The sequence below is a fragment of the Triplophysa dalaica genome, chromosome 19 (genome assembly GCF_015846415.1).
Source record: "Triplophysa dalaica isolate WHDGS20190420 chromosome 19, ASM1584641v1, whole genome shotgun sequence".
Taxonomy (NCBI): Eukaryota; Metazoa; Chordata; class Actinopteri; order Cypriniformes; family Nemacheilidae; genus Triplophysa; species Triplophysa dalaica.
This window is the reverse complement of record NC_079560.1, coordinates 1,832,193-1,844,433: the sequence shown is the minus strand read 5'-3', so window position 1 is coordinate 1,844,433 and position 12,241 is coordinate 1,832,193. Positions and strand designations below refer to the sequence as shown.

General features: G+C 43.5%; 1 protein-coding gene across 1 annotated transcript; it reads right to left on the bottom strand.

The window, feature by feature from the left end:
- Window positions 1-116: 116 nt before the first annotated feature.
- nup188 (nucleoporin 188) lies at window positions 117-12,083 on the bottom strand. The gene is made up of 44 exons (XM_056731887.1): window positions 12,000-12,083; window positions 11,113-11,167; window positions 10,951-11,024; window positions 10,782-10,866; window positions 10,336-10,416; window positions 10,125-10,169; window positions 9,840-9,932; window positions 9,640-9,759; window positions 9,352-9,563; window positions 9,153-9,267; window positions 8,863-9,063; window positions 8,681-8,770; window positions 8,530-8,595; window positions 8,318-8,437; window positions 7,987-8,113; window positions 7,705-7,878; window positions 7,492-7,618; window positions 7,289-7,376; window positions 7,134-7,210; window positions 6,921-7,035; window positions 6,716-6,836; window positions 6,557-6,623; window positions 6,328-6,453; window positions 6,112-6,245; window positions 5,172-5,278; window positions 4,886-5,092; window positions 4,644-4,813; window positions 4,493-4,562; window positions 4,341-4,408; window positions 4,055-4,250; window positions 3,899-3,976; window positions 3,722-3,807; window positions 3,478-3,623; window positions 3,127-3,293; window positions 2,750-2,950; window positions 2,542-2,634; window positions 2,281-2,433; window positions 1,994-2,131; window positions 1,818-1,892; window positions 1,319-1,525; window positions 1,092-1,223; window positions 961-1,013; window positions 750-879; window positions 117-670 (listed from the first exon to the last, which is right to left on the bottom strand). The coding sequence occupies exons 1-44, from the start codon at window positions 12,023-12,025 to the stop codon at window positions 494-496; spliced, it is 5,193 nt and encodes a 1,730-aa protein (XP_056587865.1). The 5' UTR covers window positions 12,026-12,083; the 3' UTR covers window positions 117-493.
- Between the last annotated feature and the right edge of the window lie 158 nt (window positions 12,084-12,241).

Sequence of the window (12,241 nt, the reverse complement as noted above, 5' to 3'; positions counted from 1 at the left end):
CAAATCAAGTTTCAGTTAAACTCAAATGTACATCCATCGTTACTTCAGGCAATCTGTGGTGAAGTCCTAAAAATGTTTGGTATGCAAAAATGTCTTCAGAAATCCACACCCTATAATATGTTTTTCAGTTTATTTTGGTTAACAAGACAAATATACGACAACTGTCACATACAAAAGTTGAATACAAAAAGCCTATGACATGTGACAAAGTCTGTAACATGTTTGTTAATTATATACATGTAACTACAAAGGACCTTGAAAAAAACATTTAAATGAGTATGATAACAGTTTTCATTGGCTTCTGTTTTTATGAGGGAAAATTAACTGCTTTTAAATAGGAAAGCTGTGTCGTCCAGAGGGACTTTGGCACCAGAAGGTCTGGTGAAAAACTGATTCACTGTTGTCAAGTGTAAAGATTCCTTTTCAAAGTCATTCAGCTCTTCTCTTTTTCAAGTACTAATCGCTCATGAGAGCTGCAAGTCTGAGGTCTGGTCTAGCGTTGAACGTGCCTGACGAAAGCTTGGACAAGCTGAATAAACGGCTCCTGTCCCTCTGGCGTGCCCTTGGATCCTGGCGTGGGTAGTTTGGTTTGTGGTGAAGGAAGCAGACCGGCGGGTGAGGAGGGGGAACCTCGTCGGAAATACCGGAATAACGTTGACAACAGTGTGCTCTAACAGAAAACAAAAGTTGGGGTGAGGCTCAATGCAATAAGAAAATCACAACAAGTACTAAAGTGTGATTTGAGTTACCAGCTCAGAGCTGAGCTCCTGTTTTAGTCTCTGCTTGTCTCTGGGCAGAACTGAAGGATCCTTCAAACAGCGAACCGCCTGAGAGATCAACACATAGAAGCAGTTCTCCATCGAGAACATCAACAATGACCTAGACATAAGAGACGGAGAATGGAGGATGTAATCGATGAAGTCTATATTCACATTGAAAACATTTTCTTTATTTTCTCACTTTAGAGCTTGTGTGTCTTCAGATGAAACAACTGGTTCCTTGTTCTTTTCAATCTGAAAACACAAACATCAAATAACCATCAACATGACCATCATGTGACATGATCTACATAAGCGAGAGAGAAGCTGTACCTCTCCCAGCATGCTCAGAGCCACATTAATAGTTGCCAGCAGCGTTCCAAATGACGGCGCCACATCAGAATCAAAAGCAGGAGTCGAGAAACTTAACACAAAGAGAGTTCTGTACTCCGCAAGGTCCATGGACTGAAACACATTTAAAGCATTTTTGATCATTACAGCCCTGAGATTCAAACACTAGAGTCGCTGTGTAACAGGTAATGATTTGGCGTTTTATGTACCTGATCCAATAATATCTGACAGCAGTCTGGTGTGAAGTGTTGTAGCGTCGCCAGTGTTTTGCTGAGAATCTTTAACAGGCTGCACTGAACCGCCTGCAGGGCTTTAGACTCCGCCTCTTCTCTCTCACCGCTCACCTGCTCTTTGAAGGCGAGCTGGGCTGCACCGTGGGGGTGTGGTCCCTGAGGAAGCCCCTCCCCATTCTTTGCCTGCACAAACCGAGATCAATCAGTGACATCAATTACACACAGACAGTACTCAATACATTTTAACATCAGTTCACTTCACAGACCAACATATTCGATCCAGATTCAGTGTGTAAAGTTTATAAAATTGTTCTTATAGAAAGAAAAATTCGACACGAGCAGATTTGAAGGGTAGGGGAAAGCTACTAGAACAATACGACAACAATAAAACCCATGTGACAAACAGACATCGTGAATTAACAATATGAATATTTGCTTGACTTGTTTGGGAAACAATGTAGAATTTGATGTTCACCTGCAAGTAATGATGAAGCATTTTCTTGCTGTGGAGGAGATACGTACACGTCTGGCACAGATAACACAGATTCACCTGCAACACATTGACGAACACAGATTCAGATTTACACAGCAGTGAAGATATGAATGTGCTGGTGTTTGTAATTGTGCGTGTGTGTGTGTGTGTGTGTGTACCTGTACGTCTCTGAGCAGCTGTGGCAGGTGAAAGTGCCATTCTTTGCAGAAGTTAGAGAGCTGGAGCAGGAAGCCCACAGTGTGATCAGCTTCATCTAGACATGCCAGAGACTGAACCGTCCTCACCGCGTTCAGACACTAACACATGTATACAAACACAGGAGTTCAGATCTCAGATCAGTGCTGACAGATGAACTGTCAATCAATGACTTATCCTAACACCACACAAAAAAAGTACATTCACCAGAAGTGAACAATAACTTAGGAGATCGCGCACACACACACACCTGCAGTATGCGCTCCTGGTGCACCCCCACAAAGTCCAGCGCTTCATTGATGAAGTTGTAACGAAGTGTTTTTAGCAAACTTTCCATCAAAGATAAACTCAACCTGTACACACCCGGCCAGCTGGGAGCATCTTGAGACTTACGCACAAACGCCTGAGAGAGAAAGAGAGAGAGAGAAGAATCAGTCATAGAGCCAGTAGAAGAGGGATGCTATTGAAACAAGGACATATGTGAGTGATAAACAGAATATAGTTTGAGTACCTGTGTTGCTCCATTAGCTGGACCCTCATACACACTGAGGAGAGGAAGACAGATGCTCTGAATTACTCCTGCGCCAGCAACAGCTGCTGCCCCCTACAGACCAGGAAGAATAAAACAGAAACTTTTAATATTCTGACTCATTCTCTCACATCAGTTTGGTAAGCTGGTTAATTAGCAGATGTGTGCCTGTGGTGTTGTGTGTGTGTACCTGTGGTGTTCTAGCGAGCGTGAGCAGCAGGTGCAGTGCGGCCTCAGTGAAGTAGAGGTTCTGTTTGGAGCGCAGGCTCAGTTCTAAAGCGCTCAGAGCCGATGGCAGAACCGGCAGCTTCCTCACCACCTGCAGCCACTGTTCACCATCCTCATCCGCCCGACACAACTCTTTAGACAGATGAAGAGCTAACACACACACCTGACGGACAGACGCAAACACAGCAGTCTTTTTAACACAACAGCATTTCAAACTGCACACAATATGTAACAAAGGTTTTAAAACATGTCACATGACCTCATTACACTGCGTGTTTACTTCAACATCAAAACTTCTGTTTCTGTCCAATTTATGCTTCTCTATTAAAACACACTTACTGAGTCTCGCTGGTCTTTCTGGACAGGGCTGTCTGTCTCCATACTGTCTTCCTGAATGTCTCCCCTCTGGATCATGTGACGTGTGCTGTCAATCAATGCCAGCGCCTCGTCCTGAACCATCTCACACACGCACAACAGCAGCTGGGGCAGCTGGGTAATCTCTCCTCCTGAAGCACAACACAAGGCTTTTCAACAACACTGATATAAATGTACAGTACATGCACACATGAACACTTCCCTGCACTGACTGATTTGAGATGCTGCTCATTAGAAGCTTCAAAGCATCATGGGATTGCCATAACACCAATCTGAGACAGCTTTCAAAAGTCAACAAAACACACATAGACTGACCGTTGAGTCCCTGTATCTGCAGGGCTAAGATGAGGGCAGACAGCAGTTTGGCTTTGGTTCGGTCCATGAGCTGTTGTTCAGCGTGCAGGACGCTTTCCAACATCAGAGACAGAGGAGGGAGCAGAGCTGGAGCAGATATCAGCACACTGAAACACACACAATTCATGACTCAATATAACATACGTCCATAGAAACAGATCAATTAAAGACGCAATTTTGTATAAATACAAACATACACACACACCTTTTCCACTGTTTGAGGAGGATGAGGAGTAGTGTGACCATCATTGAGCCCAGACGCAGACAGAAGACAGACTGAGACATCAGCAGCTGAGAGAGACAGAGGATGAGACACTGATGATACTGAGCTCATGCACATGAATCTACTGACACTGTAATCTGTGATATCTGAAGTACTCACTGCTGCTTTGGTTCCTTCCAAAACATCCATGAAGAGCTTCTGTCTAACAGAATCGTCCTTTAAATGCATCACCTCACGCTACACACACACAATCTGTTATAATGTATTCATAGTAAGTGACTTCTAGAGATGACTTTGGTGTAGAGTTGTTCTCACGTGGCTGGTGGAGAGTATTAACAAGGTCCTCCAGGCAGATATGAGCATCTGAGACTCAGAGAGAGAGCGCAGACCTTCCTCCTCACCATCACACGCCAAACACACCAGATCACGAACATAATCCGACCAGAACTCATAGCGACGCTTGCTACTAAAACTCTCCAGAGCTGCTTTCAGAGACGGATCCAACACACCACTACAGACACAAAGACCCACAAAGAGTTCAGTTACAACTGTGTTCTGGTGTGTGTGTGGCTCATTACTCATGTTAATGTGTGTATCATACCTGACAACATAGTAGATCTCAAGACCAATTATCTTCATCACAAAAGCACAAGACTCCAGAACACACGGCTACAGAGAAGGAAAACAAAGAATTACCCTCAAAAACACACAATAATCTTCTCATTAAAAACTGAAATCCACACACATACGCACCTCAGTGGTCTCAGATGGGGGAGGCAAGTTTCCAAATAAAGGAGCGGTGAGATTCTCCCAGAATTTCTCTCTATAATAAGATGAGATGAAGGGTCAGAACTAAAGCGATTCGTTTTTTGTCTCAATGTGTGTGTTTGTGCGAGAGCCTCACTTGGTCCTGAGCACAGAGAGGGCGCTCTCGCGTCGGTCCTGCCAGAGCGCGTGGAGGAAGGCCAGCGCTGCCCTCTGCAGGAGTGGAGGACACCAATACTTCCCCTGCTGCTTAGAGTCCAACAACTCCAACACCACTGACAAACAACTCCATTCACCCAGAGAAAACTCCTATAAACACAGTCACATTCAGCCTGCTGCCATCATCATCATCTCAACAGGTATTATTGTGTGACCTCTGACCTTTGCCCCGTCGCTGCCATCTTTGGTCTGCAGGTTAAGGAAGAGCTCAATGAGTCCAGGTTGCGTTTCCACAGCAACAGTGAGAAACTCCAGTATGGTGACTTTAATGCGCATGTCTTCAGTCCGGCTCTGCAGTCGTGTGAGGAATGCGTCTCTGATAGCAGCGGCATCGCTGCCCAGACATGCGTACACAGACATGGGAGCCACCTGGACACAAACAGCACTACACGCATGAGACATGCAGTATAAACTCAAGACTGATGGGCATATAGTGAACGCATTTTACCGTGGCGAGTCTCTTTAGCAGCTGGATGGCGAGTCGGGGCAGTGCAGGGTCATGCTTGTGGTAAATATACTTGGCCAGCACAGCGATCAGGTTGTTGCCATGACCACCTGCAACACAAATATGACACATACATACATGTATCAGGCATGTGATCAGCAAAAGACAAAAAAAGATGGAACACCGCACGCACCCTCGCCCAACCACAGTTCCCCCAAAAATGTCTTTAATGTTACAAATTAAATGTTACATGATTAAAAACAGGAAACTGTGTGCCAAAGATAGATATACTTCACTTAGCAACACTGATTATTAATCAGCAGGTTTTGGAAGCTTGTTGTGGTTTTAGTTCATTTAAATGTATGCTTTCAGTAGAGACTTCAACGTGTTTATATGACAGTGACTAGATCGGCAATTTGTATAGTTTCAAGGCATCAAATCACGGAATGGCCTATTTAAGTATCTGTATATAGATAATGTTTTAATGTTAAATCATATCATATAGCCCTCTCAACTTCCAGATTCTGGATTTTCTGTTTACATTACAAAACGCTGTTCAGTTCCCCACTTTATTAAAAATGATATGACACCACACACATTTTTGAGTACACTTCTATTAGTCTGTTTGGACTCTCTGGACACATAGATAACTCCCAAAATGATGTTCTTCTAAATAAAGCGGTCGCTCTGCATTTATAACAAGCGTGAGCGTGAGGTAGAGATTGTAGATCCTGTTGGACAGCCGTATGATTACCACGCGCACATCCCCAAAACCCCAATCCCGCCACAAATTAAAATAAAACGAATTAATGCAATTTACGCGGGTGATCGCAGCAAGGTCAAAAAAATCCAGAAATCCGTATTTATAGGGAAAAATCACATCCCTGATGTATATCACAGATCTGAGACCAGTCTGTTCAGTTAAACGTCATATCACACTAACCGTGCCGTGTCAGAGCTTGCTCCAGGGGTGATGCCGTGTCAGACTGGGGTTTGAGTCTGATCACATTATTGGTGACAGAAAATGACAACTTCACAGTCTGGATCAGAACCTGACCAGGTCCCTCAGAACCACCGCTACACACAGACACAAACACACACAATCAACGGCAACATCTTACATAAAACATCCAAACACAAACCAACACACAATGTGTACCTGCTGGGCTGTGCTGCTAGCACCATGTTGATGGTGTCCACTCCCACACCCATGATGTTGACCACGGCCTGCCCAGCCTCCGTGTTGGCCAGACTATAAATACACAGTGACTGAAGACTGGGGGCACTATGGGGGTCACAGACACGTCAAGAATTACAAAACTGAAGTCAAACACAACTTCCAACACAAGCAACAGTGAAGGATGAAGATTATCCTCTCCTCCTCTCACCTGCCCTCTGACTCCCCCTCCTGATTCAGATTGAGAATAGCATGAACCAGCTCTAGAATGAGACACCCTGAGAAAGAGAGAGAGGGCAATAAACACATGAACGTCTTTTACCTCTTGTATGTGCATGTGTAGTGCTGGGACTGTGTCAGAGTAACTCACCAATCCTCTCTCGGACTCCATACGTGTTGTAGCGCCACTTATGATAAGTCGGAAGCATTTCCTTCAGGACCAGCAGCACACAGGGGATGAGTCCTCTGCTCTGAGTGCTGCCCAGCTGACCCTGTGAACAAGAGTGGACAGTCACTCTGAGACTATGAGGATTACCTCGAGACCTCAGAACAAACGAGTCTGAGATGTGTGTTACCTTGACCAGTGTGGTCACCAATCTCAGGAAGGCGATGGTCACGCCGTACTCTCCTCTGGGCTGTTCTATCAAAACCAGCAGGTTGCCGTAGTTACCAGCCTTCATGCCCTCTGCACTGAAACACACAAAAACACATCAGGTTACCCTTTACAGAGACATTCACATATTTATATAATGATCTTTATGATCTCTGGTGGTGTGTTTGTGGGGTACCTGATGGTCTGTGCCATGTTGTTCAGAGGGCTGGAGGCAAAGGGAAGGAAACCAGTATGATGCAGACTGGACCAGACCTTCGTTAGGAACGAAAGAAGAGTTTAGACTTTGTCTTGTTATTGAGTACTAAACTTCACTGTATTGAAAGCATTTACCTTTCCAGGCTGCCGAGCGGCCAGAGCGATCAGGCAGTTCACACAGGAAGTGATGACATCAACTGGGGGGTTAATGACAGAGGTCAACCTGTAACACAACCAACACACTGTCATTTCAAGAATAGACATAGATACAGTAAATAATAAAAGCCGCTTTGATTATTATTATTATTATTATTGCATTTATGGTGTGTGTGTCTCACCTCTGCAGCAGCATGTAGATTCGTGAAGTAAGGGGCAGCAGACAGTCAGAAACTGTCCAATCGGTGCTGATTATCTTATGAACCAGATCCAATATGGGTTTGACTCGCTCACAGTGTGCCAGAACATCTAATCACACAAAACACACAATGTTTCTTAATGCACTTTAAAACAGGAACACCATTCAATTCGTCTTTCATTTATCGAATGTTCACCTGCTGTAGAGACGACATGCAGCAGCATCTCTATCTCACAGGTGAAGAGAGTCCAGGAGCTGTACGAATATTCCCAGCGCACCAGGAAACCCTGTTCACCTACAGACAGCTGCTTATCTTCACACACCAGCCCGAAACAGCCCTGAGGCATCCTCAAGTTCGTCTGCCCCGCACCTGAACACGTGAGACACAAAATACAATGTCACAAAGACATTAATCTTTAAAACAACACAATAATGACATGTACAGGAAGTGCCCTCAGAAAATGCTCTTAACACTAACCCAGCGGATAGAGCAGTTTGGGAGTCTGTCTCCTCCACAGAGTCCCATCCTCTCTGGAGATCACGTCATTGGGTCTGTGCTTATAAGTCTCAGTGTAGAAGGACATCTTATCTAAGAAGGTGTACACCTGAGGGAGATGGAACACAACATTGTGTGTGATCAGGTATGTGAGTGGTTGACATCAAATTTGTGACTTTGAATATCATCTGAACTATTCTAAACATCCAGCATCATTCCGGTACACTTCTGAGACCTCGTATGAATTAGGAGATTCCTTTAAATATATTAGGTTAAAGATTTTACATATAACTTAAAACTTCATTTTTTGTACCTTTTTAGCAGTAGATTTGTCAGACAGCAGGCCTGTGAGCAGCTGTAGCAGTGGTCCAGTCTTATATGGAAACACACCCACGGCGCTGTCCAGAATCACACCCAGACCCATGTTCGGCTTCTGCAGCACACCGCCACAGGTTACAGGTCATAACCGACACGTTTCACAGCAGACACACTAAAGAAATACACTGTGTGTTTATCAGAACTTACCGATTCCCAGAACAGTTCAGCCAGACTCGGAGCAGCGAGGACTTCACACGCTGCGTTGATCAAGTGCTAAAGACAAAATAATCGAATCAATCCTTAAACATTCGTGAATTTATAACTAACTGAAGGTCTAAAGCTTTGTGTGTATTTGTACCTGTTGGCTGCCAAGTGTGTCTTCCTCAAAAGACGTGATGACAAAAGACAAGAGGCCATAAATACACATGCGTGCAGTGCTGGCTGTGCACTAGAGAGGAAAAGAGAGAAATCATTCATCCAATCATCTCTCATCTGCATTTACATGAACCCCATCAGACATTCAGTAGGTGCAGTTCTTACATTATTTCCCGTGCTGCCAAACTCCTGCAGCATGTTCGTGAGATACTGAAAGACCTCCAGCTGCAGCGTGGTGTGTCCCAGACGTCTGATCACCGAGCCGACCTCCTCTGGACGAAGTGTGTGTCGCAGCAGAACCCAGGCCAACATAACCGGGCCGTGATGAGAGATGTCACCAAACGTCAAAAGCATCTGATCCACCTCCTACACGAGCACATGCACACTTCAGTGAATATGAGCGCTTTCAGATGCATGACTGGACTGCTGGATGATGTGCGATGGGTCGGTGGTACCTTGCAAACATCCTGCTGCTCATAAAACTGATGCTGTTCGGTTCGGTCCTCCAAAGCACATTTATGCAGGAAGTCAACGTCCATCCCCTCCACGAGAATCAGAGAGCTAAAATACCTGTGAGCAGGACGACAGTCTGTTTATTATACATTCTTGTTTGCGTGTGTGTGTGTGTGTGAGAGAAAATCTGTGTGTTCTGACCCAATGCGCTCAACAAGAGCATCCATGCTCTTGTCCGCAAGGTGTCGATTTGTCTGGCGCTGTCCAAAACCCTGCTCCTTAAACAGGCGCGTGAAGATCAAAAGGTCATTGGGCGGCATCTCGAAATAGGCGTAATACAGGAACATAATCTCCAGCAACACGGCCTGCTCTTTTAGACACTGAACGAACCAGCGTGACACCTGCCTGTCCATCTAAACAAAGACAGAAACATCACTATAATTCTACCACATACAAAAACAGACTACTGACAAATGTTGTGCAGCTCACCATCAGATTTCCATGCGTCTCCCATGTCGGCGCTTCTGATCTGGACAGAAACTCAAACTGCTTCCTGTAGCTGGACACCAGATCTTTCTCCAGTTTACTCACACAGCTTGAGTACTCCGCCTGAGAGTGAGAGAGACAGAATGAGCATATAAAACTGAGCGGATGTTATGAACTGCTGATATCTGTCACGATCACTTTACCCTGTACGGATGTCTCTCATCCTGGAAGTATGTGAGGAGGTGAAGCACGCAGCGTAGCACACACAGTCTCTCTTCATAGTAATAATCGCCTATCTGCACGACAACGTCAACCATGTCAGATTAAAGGAGAATACTAACAAGCATCTGCATCAGTATTTTACAAATGTGTTACTTCTTCTGTATTTCGAAAAACATTTTTTATCAGTGCACGTCTGAATACAAAGATTGAGAGGAAGACCGAAGACGACATAAGTCAAGAAAAAGAAACATGTGAGATGGTCGAACCTTCAGCAGCAGGGCTTGACTCTGTCTCTCATCCTTTAGCACAGCCTGATAGGAACAAGAGGAGAATTAACCAATTGAAAATCCATTGAAAAAGTAAGAGCCTTGTGTGGCCGTCATGAGATCTGGTCCTTCTTATTCTGGACAAGAGCAGTGCACTTAGATGGAAAAAGATGTCCGCCTGTCTGGATACACAGAAACAAAGAGATCTCACCTTTAGTGTGTTTCGAGTCCCTCTGTAGTCTTCTTGGAGGTAACACTGAAGAATCTGAACACTCTGCTGTTCATCCAAACCCTTAAAAGAATAACGCACCCATAAAAAAGGCCATTGATCCATTGCTGGAGGCTCGAAAAAGTCCATTCAGACTGACTGGATTGTAATATCTCTCTCCGTGTATGTAATTCAATAAAAATGTGATAAATTCCTAAATAAATTGTGTCAACATGGGATACAATAATGCTTAAATCACTTAAAATATATGTGAAACTGAAAATGATATAAACAATATACATATGATTTCATATTCCTAACATAATGTATATCCTTAACGTCTCAATGTATTAAAACAACACCTAGTGAGCTGATCATCACCGCCGTGAGAACGAGCTTATAATAATACGTTTTTTGGTGCAAAGAAGTCAATGTGTTGTGTTTCTCACCAGCAGTTTACTGATTCTTAGTCCGAAGTCTTTGAGAGCCTGCGGTGTGTCTTTATCAGCCTTCAGTTTGTCGGCGGCCGACGTGCTGCAAAATATCATTGCCCACACAATTACGCCAACAATAAAAATGAACTCACTAATATGTTTTAGCATTTCTCAGTTACGTTACCTGGGAGGTTTGTAGAAGAACAGACCCTGCAGAATTCTCTCCCAGTTCCGATTCAACTCCGTTTCGATTTGGCCCTGTTAGGATCGTACGATTCAGTGATCACATTACAGTTCTGGTAGAAAATGACATATAGATTAATAGAATATTAAATGGTTAACTGACTGGTTCTCGGAGTGCAGATCTCCCAAGCAAGATCGTCCATAACTCTCGACTGCTCCTGAATTAAAAAAGTGATGTTTAATCATAAATGTGTTGTAAAAAGTAAGTGTCACACATCTAACTTTGTAAAGGTCTTAACTGATATAATGCTAAATGAACAGAATGTGATCTCAGTGATGAACTGATATAAGAAAGTTTAGTCATCAAAGTTTCTATAATTACATTTACATACACACATATATTTAATTTAACCATTTGGTGCGATAAATATGTTTATGGATCCTGTTTACACCTGCATTCAACCACACACCCAACCTCAGATATAGACTACACTACTGTACATACATAAATATGCCGTTTAGCGATTTTAAAGCGATACATTAATACGTTTAGCTGTTTATTTGTGTCTAAATTCTATTTAAAGCAATTAACAACAATGAAAAAAGATCGCAGCACGTAACGTTGTATCGTAGAAGCATAAACGCATTCAATATGTTTGTTTATAATCATGCGCACAATGAACTCATTCATAACTTTCGTTTTCAACTGTTCTCACCATCTAATGACAAATCATGTGAATCGTTTCCACAAATAAACTAAATGATATTAAAACATTTCCTTCAGTATAACCGCTCGTGTATTTAGACGGTTCAAGTATAACTGACAGATTCATTTTGGATATTTGAATTTCAGCCGCGCGGGTCTATCCCACAGCGCACGCGACAAACTCGTGCGGCCGTTCTGTCAATTAAACGTTATTTTGAGGGCATGTTTCGCTCGCATTTATCGACTGGATACGACGTGTAACATATTGTCTTTTTCTCCGACGACACATTTCAAACGACTTCCATGAAAACAGACCCGTTAAGTTTCTCTCTCTTCCATTTTACCTGACACACATCTCCGAGTCCGCCATCTTCACCTGGGTCACGTGACCAGCCTTTCCGAGCGGCACTATCACGTGACTATCACAAATCTTCAAATACGTAACGTTATGTATTTATAAAGATGAAATTGTGGATCAACAACAATATTAAAATGATAGGCAAGTAAAAAACTGTGAAAAGAATACGATTTTATTTTTCTTCCGATGTCTGTCACGTGATTTGTCTGACCTTTTGGTGCCGGGTTG

Coding starts and splice junctions, on each gene's coding strand:
- nup188 (XM_056731887.1), bottom strand. CDS start 12,025: ATGGCGGACTCGGAGATGTGTGTCAG. Junction 11,168..11,999: donor GACTCGGAGATGTGTGTCAG/GTAAAATGGAAG, acceptor TTTTTAATTCAG/GAGCAGTCGAGAGTTATGGA. Junction 9,268..9,351: donor GCTCTTGTTGAGCGCATTGG/GTCAGAACACAC, acceptor TCCTGCTCACAG/GTATTTTAGCTCTCTGATTC.